The sequence below is a fragment of the Sinocyclocheilus grahami genome, unplaced genomic scaffold, assembly GCF_001515645.1.
Source record: "Sinocyclocheilus grahami isolate Dianchi unplaced genomic scaffold, SAMN03320097.WGS_v1.1 scaffold12.1, whole genome shotgun sequence".
NCBI classification, from domain to species: Eukaryota; Metazoa; Chordata; class Actinopteri; order Cypriniformes; family Cyprinidae; genus Sinocyclocheilus; species Sinocyclocheilus grahami.
Genome location: NW_015505191.1, coordinates 1,755,252 through 1,776,249, shown reverse-complemented (window position 1 = coordinate 1,776,249; position 20,998 = coordinate 1,755,252). Strand labels below are relative to the sequence as shown.

Genomic DNA, 20,998 nt, shown 5'->3' with positions numbered 1-20,998 from the left:
CCTGTTTTCCTCTCGCGTGAGCACATCTGTTATTTGGACTGTCTGTTTTTGCATCTATTGTCGGTTTATTTATAGATTGATGCTATAGAAAACTGCGCGTAGGTGAATAATTAACATCTAAACGTGGCCGCGCCAGTCGTCAGCAGGCTTAAATGCTGTGGATAAAGACAGCTTTTAAGTTCTTTCAGCATAACTCAGCCGTGGTAATTATGGGCAATTTAAATTAGTTTCAAATAGTTTAAAGTTGCCCAAACAGCCATCCATCATCCTGTCAAATGCCACGCCCCCTTGCCGCTCATTGGCTGTTGGGGTTGCACCTATGGCACGTCATCAGAGGAGTGACTTTAAAAATGTCTCCCTGTTCATGTAATTTCAACTGATGCCAGAAACAAGATTTCGCAGCTCTTAGGAGGTTTTAGACACCAAGTCATAAGAAAGCGAGTTATAAATTCTAGTTTTAAGAACGCGACAGAAAGATCATGCGCAAAGCTCAACATTAACATGAATTTGACGGTTGCAGCGGAGCGCTTCTACAGAGAGGGACGGGTTTGAAGTTTGCTGGAGCACGCGACACTCGGATTATCAAAAGCGCATTTTCTTCAACGATTGTTTTGGTGGACGAAAACAAAATACATATACAAAAACAGCCAGTCTCTCACTGTTTATCACCGCACAATAACATTGAGAGTGAGCCCACCACCTTTTGGCCTCTTTCCAGACTCCGTACAAATAACGGTGAGTAAAAACATCTAGTGAAGATTACATTAGAAAAGATTGTGAATTGGTAAAGATAAGTTTCAATATGGTTGAGTGTCATCGACGGCTTTCTGTTTTAACAGTTTCCACTTAAGTCTGTGCGTGTTCAAACACGCACCTCACAACGTCTACTCCCATAAGATGTCATTTTGTTGCATATTATCGCACCTTTGTAGTTATTTGTCATTTAGCAGCTTTTATCTTAGGCCGTTTACTCCACATTTACCAGCGTAGATCGTAGAGACCATTGGTGACAATACATTGGGGTTGCATGTTCCACACTTGAACTGTGGACTAAAAATTCAAGTTTTATTTAGTGTTTTATGAGTTTTTTTTATAACCATGATCTTGTTTAACCAAACTTTACATTGCTACGTCGTGGCTGCAACTTAACTTGCAGGCTGTTTCTCAAATCATAGTAAGCTGCCAACCTAGACAGCTGGGGCTCAGTTGGGGTCTAGGTAAAATGCAGTCTAAGTAGGCAGCACGCTATGTTTTGAGACACCGCCTTGATGTATGCTGTCACTGAAGCGGAGAATTGTGCACAATGGGGAGTTGTGCGCGGAGTGTTAATTAAAAAGAGACCCGTTTTAATGAAACGGCGAAGCGTGTAGTTATATGGCCCCAGAGCGCATTATTAAAAGAGAAGGATATACTGCTAATCTGCGGTGGTGCCAACCAGGGTTTGGTCATTTGCTCACTTTACTCGCTACTATTTTTTAGAGGCTGCGAACCGTGGTGTTATGCTCATTTATTTTAATTATCAGCGTTATATGTTGTTTTAAGCGACGTGTTATGACACTAAAAATTCACAGTTACAGTATAAGTCAGTTTATATTGAAATAGCGAAATTATACGGTCGTTCTCTCGCGTTGCCGAGTTTCTATGGTGACCGTGCGGTTAGTTCTCAACAGACGTTCCGCCCAACAAAAGGAAAAGTTGAAGCGCAACCATAAAACATAGTGTGTTCTTAAGTCTCCTACACCATTAGGCTAGTAATTGATATGTGATTTGTCTCGTGGCGGAGACCCATCATTTGCTCCGTCAAGCCGACACCAATCCATCAGTCTGTGCTCGGACAGCGACGGTATTGTGTTTCTCTTCATTAGCTTCTGTTTTTGCCTCTTATTTCATCAATCAGCCCGTTAGTCAAGTGGAACTGAACGAGCCTCCCCCTCTCTGACCTTTCTGATGACAGCGTTTAAATAACGAGAGAAAGAAAGAGTTTGGTCTATTTCCATAGTAGCTCCTCACTTCAAAACTAGCAGTTGGCTACTTGGTTGAGCGTTTCAATTACGTTTGGGAAAACAGGATGAATACTCGACTTAAACGCCAGCCTTTTAGATATTTACGATATAATTTACTACTAATTTACGGATATAAATTACTAAACTTTTTTTTTTTTTAAATAAAAATAAAAAGTCAAAGTGAGTCTGTAGAGCTTTTATGACATTCTCCACTTGTTGCCAACAATGTTGGCATATCAAATTCTTTGATAAATCTGCCCATTGATGTATAACTGTGCTCATATATTACCTATTTGTCTGTTGTAAGTTAGCAGTGACCTTTAAACAAACTTTGCACTCTGTTTAAGCAGTATGTACTGTATGCCATATTTTGGCTTGCCTTTTAAGTCAGGAATTGGTCATAACACAATGCAGACTGCCAAAGATGTAGGCCTATAGCGTCACAAACTCCTGCTACTTTGTGATAACACACTACATTAAGCCTCATAGCTTAAAAAAGGTTGTCGCCAAGCATTTCCAGTGAAGGATTAACTTACCTAAGTTATTAGAAGGATAATGTAATTGTTCTGAATTGAAACAGCCAAGCCTCAAAGCGTGTGATATTCCCCCAGGGTCCCATTCGGCAGCTTTGTCTCTCTTGCTCTCAGGTCTGCAGGAAAGGGATGATTAAAAAATGGGGGATTTGCATTTTCATGAAATTAGCTGTTGCAAAGTTATTTGGCAACCTGCTTTGGAACGGCACTTCTGCAGGTGTGTGGGAATGACAATGTATGGTGCTTGTTACCGGTGTCAGTTATGGAGAAAAGGTCCTGAGGCAAAATCTGTTTGTGTAGGAGCGCTGAATAAATTTACTTTTGGTTCAGGTTTATAATCTTGTACAGCTGGTCCCAATGCATTTAATAAGATATCAGGCTCATAGTTCGTGTACGACTTACAAATATGCCCAACTCTGACATGACAATGAAAAGATTAGAGCCGAGGGTGTCTGAAATTGGTTTAAACCGTTGCCTTGCAAATTCTCCAATAAGAATTCAGGCATGTAGGTTCATGTCAGTTTCAGGATACTTGTGTTTGTGGAGGAAATGCTTACACAGCTCTCTGAGCTTTGTATTAGACCTGGTTGGTCAGTTTTATCAGGTAAGGTGAGGGAATGTTAACCACGTGCACACAAGATCTCTCTTTCCTGGTTATTTTTCTGCAGATTGCTAATGCTTGGCTTTAGGATTTCCCCCGCTTTCTTTTTACTACATAATCTGTGTGTAAGGTTTTCACTAAAACCATGTTTCATCCCCTGTATTATTCAAAATTCAAGTTCCCCCCAAAATGAATTTTCTGTCATTTAGCCTATACCGTCATGTTGTTCCAAAACTATATGACTTAAGGCTGGAATACACTGACCTTTAAAATCTGAAATGATTTTAAAACACAAGGCATCATAAACTTGTCAGCTGTGTAAATGGTTACTGAGGAAAAACTAGGGATAATACACTAAATGACTAAAATACTACTAGACTTTCAAGTTTTTTCCAAACAAAACTAACTTCTACAGAACACTCACCTCATTGCTAGACATGCATGACAAATCGGCTCAATTTCAGACAACTTTGACATCCTCAAAAAGAAAAGACAGAATATTAGTCTGAAGCTAAAAGATTCCGTGGTCATCACACACTATGCAATTTTGTGTGAAATTTGCTAACTCTTTGACTTTCTGCAACCAGCGTCAGCTCGTCCAGACTATAAATTAGGGCAAAAATCTGGGCAAAAGTTGTGTAATCCAGCCTTTACTTTCTTCAGTGTAACACAAAAGAAGATATTTAAAAAATACAGGCAAAAAAGATCTATTCATAATATCTTTTTTGTGACTCATAGACAACATGAGGGTGAGTAAATGATGACAGAATTTATTTTTGTGGTGACCCTACTGTACCTGATGTTCATGCTTCTGTTTGTGGGAAAACACGTGGCGGCCAATATCTTATGTCCGGCACAAGGCTATAGGACCGGAGGAAAGCATTCCCAATCCTTTAGAGCGAAGCACAAAGAGCTTTCCTGTTGCTTTCCTCTCCTCTTTTGACCCCTTGTCGACCCTACCAATCAACAGGGCTCAGTTGTGACCTCTAACCTGGCCTCCATCTCCAGTCTGCTGCCGACTGACCTCTCCTTCAGAACAACAGAGGGAGGAAATAACAAGTGCTATAGTCTCTGCCAGATGTCCAAAACCTCTTCCTCGCATTGCTGCTGCCTTCCAAAAAGAGCAGACTGCACCGTCTGGTCCTCACTGGATTTTGCTGAGGTTCTCCAAATGCAGCAGTGAAGCTCGCTTTGTTTCTGTTCAGAAAACAATGCAGAGATACAAAGTTATTTTTAGAAATAAAATGTGCAAGCATTTCCAGATGTGTTCGAGCAAGTGTATTGTGCCTCGAGCCTGAATGTCTTTTGCTTAGACGGTCTAACCTTCTCAAACCACAGTCTTCGTGCTTATTTTAGATAAAGTTAGAAAAGGTAATATGTTGGTCTGAAGCTAGACGTACTAAAACTGTACTAGTATGTGTGTGTGGTGAAGATGGTTGGTGGTTGGTCTGAATTCATCCTTCTGGAACTGCATAAGGCTGTTTATTTAGAGCGGGAATAGTTTGTTTGCTTGCAGGGAAACGGCTAGTGAACAGTAACTCATCAAGGGAATACACTCGGCATAAGTGAAAACATACTCAAACTAAAATCTTCAGACAGGGAATGACAAATCAGCTGCACTTTCATTTGCAAAACATCAACAGTGGTTGGTGTTGTGATTGAGTTCTCATTTTGGTTGAAGGCTGTTTACCACAAGACATACTGATTACAAACTTGGACATATCATTACAAAAAAGAAAAAGTGAAAATCATGATCTAGATTAGCATTCTTATTTAGAAACACCATATAGATATGACCCTTGTTCTTGGATCAGCATTCACACTCTGAGATTGCGTACTCTGAAAGGGAACAGACTTTAGTTTGTCCTTATGGTTTCAGTTACTGCCATTTGAGAGCTGCACTGCCTCCAGCTGGCCTTGATCTCCACTCATATTTGCAATGAAAGTTCTGGAAATGAGCTGTAGATATAAACTGATAATGTTAAGGCAGATATAAAAATCTGTGGACTACATTGAGTTTTATTGTAGTTCCGTCGCAATAACATTGCACTTTAAGATTTTTTTTCCAACTTTTAACTAGGGCTGGACAATAATTCGATATCAATATGTATCGCGATATAATTTTTTTCAATAACGGTGATATGATTTTTAAACACATTTCCGATATTTCGATATACATTACCAGTTGTATCACTCTAAAAGCGCCTCCTGCTGGCAGAGAATGAGTTTCAGTGACAAAATTATTACCGTAAATGGCGCATCATGCACGTGAGGTTATCTGACGGAGAGACGCAAAGCAGTTTAAAGCAGAGTCCTGCACGGGTGCTGTTAGGTAAACCTGCATCCGCAGTAGCTACACAACAGAACGATTTTCCGTGCCCCCGACCTCCCGCAGTATGCTATCCGAACCAGAAATCAGAATGCAGAAAACAGAACAGACCGGGTGGGCATACAAACGTAACCGCAGGTTCACACACTCCATCTGTGGTGCGTATTTTTTCCGCGCCCATGTTAACGGATCAGAGCGTTCACACTGCGAGTGCGGTCCGGCAGTGCGCTTCAAGAGTGGTGCGTCTGCAGCAATCATGCTGCGATCGTTTCCGCACGGAATCTATTTCTGCTGTGCTGCACGCGCTGAAAGTGACATTATTCACAGTAAAAAATAACATGGATTGGCACAGAAATTGAGTAATTACACCGTAAATGCATATTATTAAAGTCTATTGTTTCACAGTCAACACATGGCTTTTTGGCTAGATTTAAAATAAGGAAAAGTGCACTTTTAGATAAACAAGGCAATTATAGATGGCACTTAAACAAGTTAAACAAAACATGTGGTAGTTAAACAAAGTTATATTTATTGTGTTTAAACGTGAATATGTCTATGAAAGATTGTATTACTGTACTGTGATAAAAGAGAATCACAATGCTGAAAAAGCATTTTCAGAAACAACGTTTGGATTTGAAATCAAAATAATGGATAAATGTTGTGTTTGTAGTAAACAGCCGCGGATCAGGAGCGGATTGCAAACGCGTCCTGTGCGAAAGCAAAATGAGTCCGTGCTGCTTCTGCACCGCATACACATACTGTATACGCACTGCAGATGGAGTACATGTGAACTTGGCGCAACAAATCTAGTTCACCCTACTTTTAACTGTGACTTTTTTCTTGAGGTACTTCAACACCATTATGTTTGTACAAACATATTTTGAATGCATTTGTTATTAATACAGATATAGGGATGTTACAATTTTGTTTGACGATAAATCATGATCAAATTCCCCACGGTTAGTATTAGGGCTGTGCGATTAATCGAAATCGTCACAAAATCGCGATTTGAGCTTGCGTGATTTCTAAATCGCTTTATTTCACGATTTTCCGTGCCCCCGACCTCCTGCAGTATGCTATCCGAACCAGAAATCAGAATGCAGAAAACAGAACAGACCGGGTGGGCATACAAACGTAACCCCGTGCTGCTTCTGCACCGCATACACATACTGTATACGCACTGCAGATGGAGTACATGTGAACTTGGCGCAACAAATCTAGTTCAACATCTGAGGCAACGCCACAAAGAGCTCTATGACCAATGCATGGCAAAAAAAAAATCCCTGGGCACGGGAATTATTATTATTATTTTTTTCTGCCATATGTCTATTCTAGAGACATTTTGTTACACCTTACTTAGTGATTATTTTGCCTTATGTCTGTTTATCTTTTTGATAAAGCTCTAATTGGTTTTCTTTTGGAAATATGTTTCAAATTCACACTGAATGCATTAATGACTGTAAAGCATGTCTGTGTGTGTCAAAATCGTGATTAAAATCGAAAACACAAAATTGATCAAAGAAATCGCGATAGGTTTTTTTTTTGTCCATATCGCACAGCCCTAGTTAGTATTACCGTTTCATGTTTTAATTATCATTATAACTGTATGCGATTACCGCGATTTGAACAACTGAGGATAAATAAATACTATCCAGTATAAAACAAAGTTTTAAGTAACAGTCTCACGTGCACTCTGGACGTGCAGAGTTTCACAGCACGCAGAGTAGTTTAATTTTGAGTGAAAACATGGCGGAAAAGCTGGGAGGTTTTAAAAGAAAGGAATTATACAAATGAATATATGAATGAATTAATTATATGAATGTACCTCTGAAGGTTCTGACTGTCTTTAGAAAAGGTTCAATGGCATTTTGTTTACATCTTCACTCCATGTAATGCCTAAAGAAGTGTTCTTAATCGCAGTGCTGTTTTGTCCATGGAGGTTATGGGGAAACAGCTGTAATTCAGCTTTTCCATAAGTGCCACCTGCTGTCATAGAGTAGATTTACAGAGACTTAGGCTATATTTATATTCAGCTTGTGTGCAGCAGGTTTAGTCTGGCCTAAAAAATGGACTGAATTTGAATGTCCTGCTGTACATTTTGACCGGTTGATGAAAAACAAGCTTATGTGGATTCTACACATTTAAACAATTCAGATAAATGATCTAGAATTATTTATGGAGCAGATAAAATACATATAATCATTTATTAATCCATTATCATTTTAACTTACTTAACCCTTTTCTTTATTTAAAGGCTGAAATGTGAGGTTTACCTTTTTATGAAACGTTTTCAAAGCTTTATTTGAACATTTACATTAGATATTTGAACATGCTATTAGATAAACTGTTGTCAGTCATGTTGTTATTTAAAATCCGGACATCATTGGTAATGTTATTGTTTTAGTGATTATGCAAACAAAAAGTCATTTTATTTGTTGTTTGTTGATTTTAAATATAAAACTTGGTGAAGTGATTTGTGTGTCAGTACTTTTTGAACATTTCCAGCACATTTGAACAATGATGATAATTTTGGTCACTATAATTGTGATAGGAAATTTTCATACCATTACATCCCTATACATATTTAATGTGTTGTTCACAATGTTACAAACTATTGTTAATAAAATATCACATTAATAACAGTGTTATGGTGGTCATAGGTTGTTTAGCGGTGCCCTAAAGAAATGACTTTATCTGTTATTCATTCATTTCAGTAGCACCACAGGTTCTCGTGCTAAGAGGGTGGTTTTCTGGACAGGTCTTGTGTACCTCTGCACTGGTGATGACAATGACATACAGGGAAGTTTGCTCTCAGCTTCATTAACCGTTTATGATATAGATCATAAATGTTTCCTTTTCTTGCTGCACTGCATTGTGGGATAAAAATATTTTGTTATGCTGATTATTGTTCCCTTTGAGTGGGAACCTTATTTACCTTTTTTTTTTCTCCTAGCCAGTATAAAAATGTTACAGAATTACACCATGTTACAAAGAGAAAATAAGTTAAATGTTATAACTGACTCTTATGTGTAATCATAACTTAATGTAAATCTTTTATAAGCATGAATATTCCACACTTAAAAAATAAATATTTATAATATTAAAAATGGTGGTAAACAAAACTGGTTGGGGGCATTGAAAATGCAATCAACATCAGGGTGAGAAATATATCTGTCCCATCATTCTGCTATGACATTTCCTCAGGATGATAAGAATGTATTATGGTGATGTGTTTGAAGAGGTTTGGAGGAACATCTCTAATGGCTGATCTTCTGATAGTGGTAGAGCGATGCCTCTGGATAACACAGGCCACATCTGCTGATTTACGAGCTTCTCCTCTCTATCCCGCAGGCAGGCGATGGTGAACAGCCGTGTGGAAACCGCCGCTGTTGCGGTAACAGGAGGCAGCGGTGGGGCAGTGCACTGCTGTGCAGGCTGCGGAGGTCGGATTTCGGATCGCTTCCTGCTCTTCTCCATGGATCGGTACTGGCACACACGCTGCCTCAAGTGCTCCTGCTGCCAGGCTCAGCTGGGAGAGATCGGCAGTACCTGCTTCAGCAAAGGAGGAATGATCCTCTGCAAGAACGATTACATCAGGTACTAAAAGAAACAGGCTGTTGGGGATTTGGTTGGACAAATGCTGAATAAGAGCAAATAAATAATGTTTCTGGTCACAGCATGAGTCGTAATGTGTTACACAAGAAGGATAGGAAATCTGTGGATTTTACTGGGACAAATCAATAAAATGTCTTCGATTTGTGAACTTCGATTTGTGATCTCCTTTCCTGATTTACCAGACACAGTATATTTAGAAGGGTGTTTGATATTTATTTTGGCCTAAACTGAAGAAAATGGATAAAACCCCACACACTACCAAATAGAGCTGTGCGATTAATCGAAATCAAATCGAAATCGCGATTTGAGACGTTGCGATTTGCTAATCGCAAAGCCTGCGACGTGGACGCGATATTACTCTGTTCCAGGGCATATGCATGACTGCCTGCCTTGAGTTGCAGTCTTACTTGCCCTGGGCAAGAGTGAGCGCACCTCCATTCTGCCCAATCAGCACTGCTCTAGCCAACTGCATAAACGGCCATTTAAAAAAATAAATAAATAAAAAGCGGGACGTGAGAGAGACCGAGTGGGATTATGGCGTCTACTGGGTCAGATCGATAGTTAGGCAAATTAAAACTAAAGAAAAACATATGCAATTTAAGCTTCGAAATGACAAAGAACAAAAAAGGTCATTTGCAAGAGCTGCGTCACAGTCGCATATCAAGAGCTCCCTTATCGGTTCTGTTTTCAATACTGGAGAGTAAAAGATACATTCTTAGATGTTTTTGTTAGTACGTGAACGTCATCTTACACATTTTATCTTCCCAACAGATTAATCTGAAATAAGTTTATAATGCATGTTGGCTATTCCCAATTCAGAAGAGCGCACACACAGCCTGTGTCTGTGAATGCTTCTCATACTCGCTCCTCTCTGCCCCACGCGGTGCAAATCCCGCGTCACGGACGAGCTGTTCATGCTTGCCGCACTCACGCAGCCTGTCTCGTAATGCTATTTTATACTCTCACACGGCTCCGCACCGCAAGTCTCCACGAGCACATCTGGCAGTATGGGCATGCGCACAACATGTGTCGACTCGCGCCTGGCTCTGCATTTAAAACGAATGTAAATTCAGTCTAACTAATACTGTGCTGCACATTATTGACAATATTGAGCTGAAGCTTGACTTTGCAAATTTAAAATCGCAAATCAAATCGCAATCGCAATATCTGTCAAAAAAAAAATCGCAATTTGATATTTTCCCCCAAATCGCACAGCCCTACTACCAAATCTTGCATAAACATAATAATTTTTTTTTTTTAAATGTATTATGCTATCTTGCATGGCTTTTGGTTGTTTTTCTATTTATTATTTCATATTTATTTTGAACAAAACTATAATTTTAAGTTCAGCACAAATTTAAATGAGTAAACCAAATGTTAAAGGTACAATATGTAATTTTCGCCTCTAGAGTGCGTCAGCAAAATATATAACACTGTTCTAGTGGTTTTTGGATATTTTAATAAAAAAAATCTTGCATATTGTGCCTTTAATTTGTCCATTTGTGACAAATACTTTTATCTGAAATTAGCAGATTTTGTTGGGATGACTGTAGAGCATTGTCTGTCATACTGATATTAAACATCTTTTTTGAGGCCACACATAGGAACTCATGTTACTGCATAAGCTGTACAAGAAAGGGACAAGAAAAGTTCACCGATCATGACAGGAAGTGTGTGGGTGCATTTAACATGGCATCTGGAGCAGCCATATTCCTCAAAGACTCCCCACATGCTTTTCATGTGCCGTACACCACTTTAGACTCAAGCCGTCCTGTTTAACCACATGGTCGGTGATCAAACTAGAAGTCAACTCAGAATTGTCATTTTGTTATGAAGTTTGACCAGTCTACAAAACAACCGTGACCTTGTTTTGCAAACCCTAAAAATCGTTCGTTTATTTTTCTGCCGGTTTTCGCTGGGGTCTATGATTGCTCCTATGTCTGTATGATGATTACATAGCACTTTGATTGAATTTGGCCTCTATTCCCTTGTATATTTTGAGCTGAAGGCTCCAGAGGTGCAGAGATTAGATTTGTTTATAATCGCTGAGGCTTTGAAATTGACCTCTGTGTGTTTGGATGTGTGCAGTGATGCATTGGTCCATGACGGCACGGCATTGTTGCCTGTTAGACCCACACTGGTCTGTTTGGACCTCAACCAGGGATGTCTGACTATTTGGCATTGCCACACAGATATTTTTTTTGCCTGTGATTGCTGTAGAAGTGCCAGAGATGCCTGCTGAAAATTCAAACAATCTCATAGATCCCAAAATCGAAAAGAAATTGTGCAGCCCTGCCATATTTAAAATACAAATTACAGATGCAAAGAGTTGTTATCGTTAATTGTAAGACAATGTACAGTTTTCAGTCAGTCCCATGTTATTATACTAATATATAATATTAATATTATATATACAAAATATAAGATTATTCACTGTATATATTATTGGAATTATTATGTTTATTAATATTAATTATATGAATTTATTGTATTTACATTTCAATAAAATTAAATAATTATTAATATGTTTGTATTCATATTATTATTAATATTAATATTACTTTATTAATTTAACTATCTATTGTTAAAATAATTTAGAATGTGGGCCTGACTGAACTGGTAATAAATATTATAAATCATAATATAAACTTTGAACGTAAAGAAAAGAAAATAATGAAATATTATTAATTTTATATAAAAGTATATAAAATTTGTATTATAAAAATTATTTTAAAATTTTATAAAATTATTATTACATTTATTTATTAATATTATTCTTATTACTACACCTACATAATATTAAAAAAAGTTTAACATGTAAGGCTGGCTCACCTACCAAAAAAATTTAATTAATGGTGTTGTTTTTGTTGTTACTTTTATAATGCAATATATTATATACAATCAAAAAAGAAAAGTGGATCCTATTGCAAAATACAACAAAAAAAATCCACATCTAGGCACTCGCATAGTTCGCACCCTGACGAAGGCCTGCTTGGGCTGATACTTTTTAATATGTAGCCCCGTCTTGGAATAAAGGCTTTTTACTTTGCTAACTATGCCAGTGCCTATATGTGTATTTTGCAATAGGCAAAATGTATTTTTTGACATTTTGTTCCCTCTCTGGAGCACCTATAGTTTTGTCTGCGAGTACCTGATGCACCTTTGGTCAAGATTATTTCTTTGATTTATTATATACCGTATCTATCTCTTTTTACCATTTCAGACAACCTATGATGAGTTGTTGTTTTATGACAACTCGACTGAGAAAGAAAAACTCTTTGGTAAAGGACATATCTCTTACAACACTGTAATTCAGCAAACATGTTATAGGCCTACGTGTCAAGGGTGGTCTTATGGATATTTCCTTTAAGAGTGCATGTAATGTGTACTCTATCTGCAGTGTATTAAATATGTATAATACAGCTAATCAAAAGGGCAGAGCTTCATTACCAAATGACACAGCGTGGAGCCTGAGGTCTGATAAAAGTAGGGTGCATTAATTAGGGAGAACAGGGCTCCTTTCTGCCGTCTCTTATTAAATTACTGTTTGGATTAAGATCAAAAATTCATTACTGCGAGCAGTCAGAGCTGGGACAGTGATAGCGGAGGAGGGGTAAAGAGAGGGCAGGGGGAAGAGGAGAAAGTGAGGCGGTGAGAATTAGCTGCCAAACTGGTCTGGTTACCATCACAATAAAGACCCCAGAGAGGGAGCGGAAGAAATGTTTCCTACTGAAACATGACTGTGACATGGTGGCTCCAGGTGTTCTGAATGAAAACGAGTTGTTTGTGTGCATGTGTGCGAGTGGAATGCGTGTATGTTGCGTGTTGTTTGTGTGCATCTGGATTTTATCTCTATATGGCTGAGTGTGTGCAGATGCATTTTTTTTCTTTCAGCTCATCAAGAGCGCGACTTGAACTTATTTGAGTGTTCTCCTAAAATTGCCCATAACAACCTCAAGCTCAGGCAGCAGAGTAATCAAGTGCACCCTAATTAGGAGCCAAGGGTGGATCAGAGGCTCCTATAGCCACTGCCACCAATTACACTGCCACTCCAGATTAGCTGATAGGTTGCAGTCTAGGACTAGAGGGGCTTTGGTGCCCTGCCATCCAAGCCACACACTCACAAACGCACACATTGTAAAAGCACTCAAGCTACGGACTCAAAAATGAATTTCCCCAACTGTGGAAGGAAAAGAAGTGGATCAGTGTAAGACGTTTTATTTTCAGGGTGATTTGTGTGTCATTTTGCAATATGGGGAACCGTTTTTTTTATTCCTCAAATGAGAAATCACTTAAGGAAACATGTATTTTGGATGTTTAAATGTGTTGACTTTCAACTGATATCTTGTCACTGTTTAAATATTTAATTCATCATTGTTTTTTCCCCTCGCTGTGCAGGTTGTTTGGTCACAGTGGAGCCTGCAGTGCATGCGGACAGTCTATCCCTGCCAGTGAGATGGTGATGAGGGCCCAGGGTAATGTCTACCATCTTAAGGTGAGTCATAGCCTCACGCATTGTCAGTATTAAAAAGGAAAAAAAAGTATTAATGAACGATATATCTGTCCATAGGTTTCTTTTTTTTTTTTTTTTGAGCTCTAAATTTTTTAAAGGGGTCATATAATGCGATTTCAAGTTTTCCTTTCAGTCTTAACCGTGGCTTGTGTACTGCAAACACATACCAGCTTCATCACGGTGTCTGTCACGCGACTCTGTTCCCCTTTCTGGCTCTGTTTTTTTGAAAGATGAAGCTCGCGATTATGGTAAGGGGCGTTACATTTCCGACGAGTGCTTGCGGTGTTCGGCCAATCACAATGCACTGGGTCAGCTGGCCAATCAGAGCAGACTGCGCTTGTCGGAAGGAGGGACTTTGTAGAAAACTAAGCGTTTGAGAGAGGCGGGGCATATAGGACCTACACAATAATGTACAGTATTTGAAAAATAATGTGTTTTTTGAACATTAAAGCATGTCAACATATTCTGTTACACCAAATACACAAAATAATGATCTTTAAAAAAGCATCAAATGACCCCTTTAACAAAATATAAGTCAGTGGAGTCAATAGACTTTTCTCTGGTGACGCATGCTAGACTTATTCAATAATTTTGTCCACCTAAACCCCGCTCCTTTCTTACAATGATGTAAGTCCACGATCAACACTTTGTTTTTTTTTTTGTTTCTTTTTTTCTTTGTCACACAGATGTACGTCACAAGAAAAGATATGTTGCTACTTTGACAACAAATTAGTAGAAACAAACAGGATAAAGACCAGAATTTAGAAAATATGTAACTGTCTGTATTAATTTTCATTATACACAGCAGTGATACACTTTTTATTGCACTATATAAAACGTATGGACAGATAGCAATTTGTCATAGACTCTAACTTCAATTATTTACAGTAGACTAAATTCTCTTTATGAATCTTTTGTGATCGGACTGAGCTGCTGCATAGACACAAAATTGTTGTACTGCCCTACATTTGCAAAACACAGTAGCGTGACTAGCTTCAAAAAATGCAGTTTGATTTGATGTGGATTTGTCACAGGACTGATTTGAGCTGTCACAGGACAGGTCATAGATCGAATTTCTCAACATCGAATCTTGTATGGTTGCAATTTATGAACCAATCCCAAACATGAGGGAATTTGTTTTTGTACATTGCAATTACCTAATTCCCTTTGACATTGGCATGTAAGCCAGCAGGAATTGCTCAACATAAGCCTGAGTCGATGCTTCATATTTAGATTTATGAAATTGTACTTCTTTTTGAGTATTGTATTGCAACTCCCTTAAGACTGGAAAAGTTGAAAGACTGAAATTTATCATTCTTGCAAAACAATGACTTGGACCCACATCCCATATCTCCAGAGTGAGAATTAAAGGGATTTTCATATTAACGTATGTGTTTATACTTCACATTATTTGGTTGGAGTGGAAACGTCTGCAAAGACTTGAAGTAGCCTCTTTTTGAGGAAATATATTTCTCTTTGAATTGTCAGCTGAAGCCTTGCATTTACTGAACACTGATAGCAGGATAGTCTCAAGAGATGCCGATCGAAACTCATCAACTAACCGTTTTCCCAACTGCGCCACACATTCTTTCTTAATTATAGTGGTGTAGGTGTCAACCTGTCTTAATAATATTTGATTGGAAAAGGAAACCATTCCCTGATTAAGCTGAGTGGATCGGTTTGGTTTCCCAGTGGTCCATGTTTGCAAAATTGGGTAACTACATCCTGACAAAATTTCTAATTTGTGAGTATCTGAAGAAATGTGAGCTTGGAGTGTAACAGATTTTTTCAAACAATGCAAATGTACCATATGTTTAGATCCTCTGGTCTCCTATTTTTTTACCCACCAATTTCTTTTAATAGTGGAAAACTGTTTATCTACAGTACTTTATATATGGGACACTTGTACTATATATATATATGTGGGAGAACTTGCACAATTGGTGGCTGACTAAATACTTTTTTCCCCCACTGTATATATATATATAGGACTTTCTTTCTCATATCTAATAATACAACTTGAAATGTTTTTTAGTTTAGCTTAAGACATTTATTAAATGGCACACCTGACATCCAGTGAAATAACCCTTTGCTTTGTTTTTCTTCTCTTCACAGTGTTTCACTTGTGCCACATGTCGAAATCGCTTGGTGCCTGGTGACCGATTTCACTACGTCAACGGCACCATCTTTTGTGAACATGACCGACCAGGTGGAGCTTTGCTTAGTAGTCACCTGACCCCCCTGCAGAGCAACACCCTCCTACCCGACCAAAAGGTATGATATAAACATGGCGAATTGATAAGAAATTAATGATATCCCTCAACTTGCATTTAAAGCTATAACTTTAACAAATGTTGTAAATGTAAATTTGTACCAGATGATAGAAAAACATGATAAAAACGAAGAGAGACTGCTATACTGCATTATTTTTCCTATTTAGAAAATAAACTGACTATTTGATCTTTTTACTCAGGTGTGCTGAGAAAACAAGGATTTATAATTTGCGGCGTGCCTTCTCTTCGTATTTTCCCTCACATCTTCCCTTCAATCTATCATTGTGAATGTCCACCCACACCCAAGATGTCCACTTTACTTTCGTGCATCCAGCCACCTTAGAAGAAGAATTCAGAGCTGCGCAAGTACTGTGGGTCACTTGCGAGACAATCACCCCTAATGAGGGAAACACAATCAAATTGAAGAAATCTGAAAATGATCACTCATATGTGGTTCATCTGGTTTTGGCTGGGATGGCCTGACCCTGAAAGCCTTAGACTCTATTAAAGAGCAGCTAATTAAAGCTGGGGTGATTTTCTTCCCTTTTGAGAAGTTTCTCAAGAAATGTGGACGTTACCTGACATTTTGGACCGCATGGGTCTATGGATTATGAAATATATCACTTCTTGCCTACAAAATGACGTCCATCGATCAAAAGACTGTTAAAACTCAGTTTTGTTTCAGTGGTGGTTGCCTTTAGCTTACAGGCCTTTTTCACTTTTAAGTGTAATTTTATATTTTTTGAAAACGTTTTGTCATCTTTGGTGCCTAAAAAAAACATTTTTATGTCCATTTTTTTCTCCTTTGTCATTTACTTCTTAGCAAGTAATTATACACATGCACAGTACAGACACGTAAAGATGTATTGTTTTGTCTACTCGAGTTTATGATGTATGAAGTGCTCTTTTTGAAACGGCATGTTTTTTTCCCCCATGGTTTGGTAGAATAAATTATATGTCTGTATGCATATTCTCTAATAGAGACTGCTTTTCGGTGTCTGCCAGCCCAAGACTTGGGAGAGTGAGGGAGATGGAGAGTAAACTTGTACATATCCCATGTGCTGTTGTATCGTGTTCAATGGTTGACCCATTTCCTTGTGTCCTCTGTTTAAACGGAGGAGCGTTCAAAAAATAAGATATCTGTAAAAGAATAAAGTACTTAATTAAAAAACTATAATCATCACAAATACAGTCTTGACATCTCTGCTCAGTGTGCATCAAGATTGAATGATTTTGGCTTGGTGTGTTGGACACTCATTGGAAGTCGACACGGCTCTCCAATAGTTCTTGGCCAAAAACATGGTTCATTACCTCCAGATTTCAATACAAACTCTTGCGTCTGCATCGTTATAGAGAGTAACGAAAGGCATTTGAGCCGGCACTTTTTCTTTCTCTTGCCGTGACTTCAGTCTGTGGGTCTTGCTAAAGGGAGGTCTTGTGCATCTTTGTGAACGTCGCTACAGAAAGGAATATATTTCCGCCCTTTTCTTTCATCCGGCTATCCTCTCAAGATTTCATTTACTATTTGAAAATCTGCCTTTTTCTGATCTGATTTGCTGAGGTTTGAGAAGTTTTCTCATTATGGCATTTCTGGTAATTGCTTTTTGGCATTAAACTCCCCCATATCTTGTTTATTTAATTAGCTAATTAAACCCATCTCTCTTTTTTCAACTACCTTTGGCCTGCAATCACAAGGTATTCCTTTCCAATTTACTTTTACGATTAATAAAAAATGTTCCTTTCCCTTGCGTTTCTTATGAGAAAAATGGAAGCCAAGTATCCCTCATTATGGCTGTTGGTGTGTGTGTGTGTGTGTGTGTGTGTGTGTTGGGAAGGGGGTGTAAAAGCCAGCTGTGACTTTTCACATTGAAGAATTCTGTGTGTTTGTGGAATCTTAAAAGTGCGGGGTTAGGAAAAAAAAACAAAAAACTAAAGTTAAAAACGGTAACGTTTTCCTTTTATATTATGAAATGTTTTGTTATTTTAAGTAGATATGTATTGGCCACAGTCATTTATTTTAATTTTTTTACGTCATCACAGTGCAAAATGTTATTTTTATCCCATTTTTTTTTGACAATAAAATTATGCTAAAATCTAATCATTACCGTTTTTAATGTCAAATGTAAACTTTAATTAAAATTCCTTCTCACAGGGATCACATTTTGGGGTTTTTGGCATCAAAAAGGTAAAAAACAATTTTTTAAAATAAAATCACAGGTATCACTGTCAGCGCAAAAATCAGGATAAAAGCTTGAAATGAAAACTGTTGTGTGGCAAACACATCATGGTGAATATTTACAGTATTATGTATTTGCATTCAGATTGTCACATCTGTGTCATACCATTTAACCAACTCGAATCATTTGGAGGTTCTCATAAAGCCAATCCGGCGTCCCATGCATCCTGACAGCTTGAGTCCATGTACTTTAGATTCGGTGCTCTATAAATATTCTGTGGCCTGAGATCATTAAAGAAAGTAGAAAAGAAATTCATTAACTTATGCAAATGATCCTAATTGCAATTATCTCCAAATCGCGATAAGTGAGAGGAGGGGATAGCGAATCTCAAAAATAAAATAAAAACTCCCTTGGCCATTCGAGTAGCTCTTTGCATTCAAATGGATCATGCTTCAACTGTGCATTTCTAATTAGTCTGACATATTCAAAAGCCAATTAACGGTTTCTCAAATCAGAGCTCTACCACGAGGTTTTGCCAACTTGTAAAGGAAGGAGAAACTTTATTTTTAAGTGCACTGATTTCCAGAAGCCCTTGTCTGTGAGGACAGGCATGTAGTCTTCTCCCCCCCCTTCTTTCTTCAATTCACTAATTAATCCAATTAACACATGCAAATTGGTGTAATTACATTGTTTCCTTCACCTCATGTTGTGTGAAGATGGGGAAAAAGCAGAACAGATTTTTTTTTTATCAGACAGTGAGGGAGGCACAGACCGTAGACTTCTACATTACTCTTTAACAACACCAGCTATCAAATTACAGCAATAGGCCAGTATGGCTTCTAAAAGTCAATGGTCAACCATCCTGTGATAACCTACAAACTAAGCAAAGGCTATATGAATAGATTATGTATTGTTCTGTGTGAAGTTTGTTCCTAAAAATATTCAGACATCTGTGACAATAAAGGTTCTGAACTGAGTAAATGTAACATTGATTGTTATGTAAGTCCCTTTTGATAAATGCATCAGCCAAATACATAAATATAGAAAAATATAAATTTTGGGAACCAGTTTCTGCAAAAATGTCAACAATTCTGTGTTTTTCTGTCAATATGGGGTGCTGTGTGTACATTAATGAGGAAAAAAAATTTACTTAAATGATTTTAGCAAATGGCTGCAATATAACAAAGAGTGAAAAATTTAAGGGGGTCTGAATACTTTCCATACCCACTGTATATATATAAATACATTTTTTTTATATATAATTTTTTTTATGGCATCTAGTTATGAAATGATTCTGGAATGGGATGAAAAATGTAATTTTTAAAATATAAATAATTAAAGGTAATTGTGACAATCAAATCTCACAATTCCAATTGAACGCAACTCAGAATTGCGAGATATAAACACAAAATGGTGAGCTACAGTGTCTGAATTGTGAGATATAAACTCCAAATTCCAAAAATCAGAATTGTACAATAAGTGGATAACTTTAAAAAAAATAAATACAATTCTGTGGCAGAAACAGGCTTCCATATTCAGTAACAGCTCAGATAAGTGGATGAGAGTACTGTCACATTGTAAGAGGTCAATTTTAATGCCCATGTGTCATTGAGTGTGTGCTAACCACAGTAACTAACTCTAATAACTCAGAGATGTCCCACAAAAATCTGAAAATCTAATCCAATGCTCAGTCATTTAGTATAAGTCATAGGAGAAGGCTTTTGGTTTAATACCCTCCTTATGTTACTTCAGTGAATTTGACCTATCTTTTGTTTCAGCAGCCTGTGGAGTCAGATTCTGTTGCCTGTCTGTGATATATATGGCCATGGTCAGGCCTCCTTACTTGACTCTGCTCTATTTTTAAGCTGCCAGCATCATAAACTCCACAGCTGTTTGGCTTCAGTGGTAGAGAAGCAGTGAAGAAGAGTGCCAAACAGCATACTGGAGAGAAAGAGGGATGGGAGAGAGCGACTGAATACGGGTAAGGAAACTTTACAATCAGTTTAGAATGCCGAATGCTGTTTGTACAGCATCTTCTTCAAAAACATCTTACAGTAAAATCTCCAGGAGAAAATATACACCGTGTTTAACCGGGTGCAACCAGTCTTTGGGACATTTTAAAATGCTTAACATTAGAATATCAATTATTATAGGATACTATTATTAAAAGATCAAATTCGGTATACACACAATACACCTTACTGATGATGCATAGGCAAGCAGATGAACAGGCAAGAATACAAACACAAAACATGCAATGGCATTTTTTGTTATAATGGCATTTTATTTTCACTTAACATGAAAATTTGTGTGATGCATTTATATTCTGGGTTTATCTATACTCGTTTGTTCATAGTATGCTATATTAATAGGTTGTATACTGAATTTAGTTCTCCAATGTGACTGACTTCATGCATTACATCACATTTTAACATTAAATTTTTTTAAATGAGAAAACTTGTGTTTGCCTATATATATATATATATATATATATAGTAGGCCTATGCATCATCAAGGTGCATACTGAATTTACTACTAATAATAATTAATAATATTACTACATTAATAATCAACGTGTTTTTCACGTTAAGTGTTTTAGATGCCTGGATTCCTTCCACAAGTAAAATGTCTGTCCCCTTGTCCAAATACCCACACTTGCAGTCTTGGCCACTTGAGAGCGCGTGTGCGCGACTGTCCCAGGTCTTAAAACCGCCAAAGCGCAGTGCCCTTAAAGCACACTAAATCCACACTATGTCAAATACCGCTTCAGAGCGCTATTCCAGGCTTAGTGTATCCCATCATGCATCATGTTCTGGAAATAAATCGTGAGACTTTTTGCAGAGATCTCGCGAAAGGTCACGGAAACCTTTCCAATGTAAGTTCAATATTAATATAACAGGCTAATTAGATTTTTTTTTTAAAGTGTTGCATGTTTTATTGGTGCAAAGATGAGT

General features: G+C 37.7%; 1 protein-coding gene across 3 annotated transcripts; it reads left to right on the top strand.

Moving 5' to 3' along the window:
* The first annotated feature begins 349 nt into the window (after positions 1-349).
* LOC107597048 (LIM domain transcription factor LMO4.1-like) lies at positions 350-17,045 on the top strand. 3 transcript variants are annotated; one of them, XM_016287963.1, is made up of 6 exons: positions 350-735; positions 8,184-8,265; positions 8,818-9,063; positions 13,480-13,576; positions 15,710-15,868; positions 16,068-17,045. In XM_016287963.1, exons 2-6 carry the CDS (start codon positions 8,249-8,251, stop codon positions 16,074-16,076), a joined length of 528 nt encoding a protein of 175 aa, XP_016143449.1. In that variant the 5' UTR covers positions 350-735; positions 8,184-8,248; the 3' UTR covers positions 16,077-17,045. The 3 variants fall into 3 exon arrangements, with proteins under 3 accessions (XP_016143449.1, XP_016143443.1, XP_016143458.1); XM_016287957.1 differs by having other exon boundaries at positions 8,181-8,265; XM_016287972.1 differs by lacking the exon at positions 8,184-8,265 and having other exon boundaries at positions 351-735.
* Positions 17,046-20,998: the final 3,953 nt, after the last annotated feature.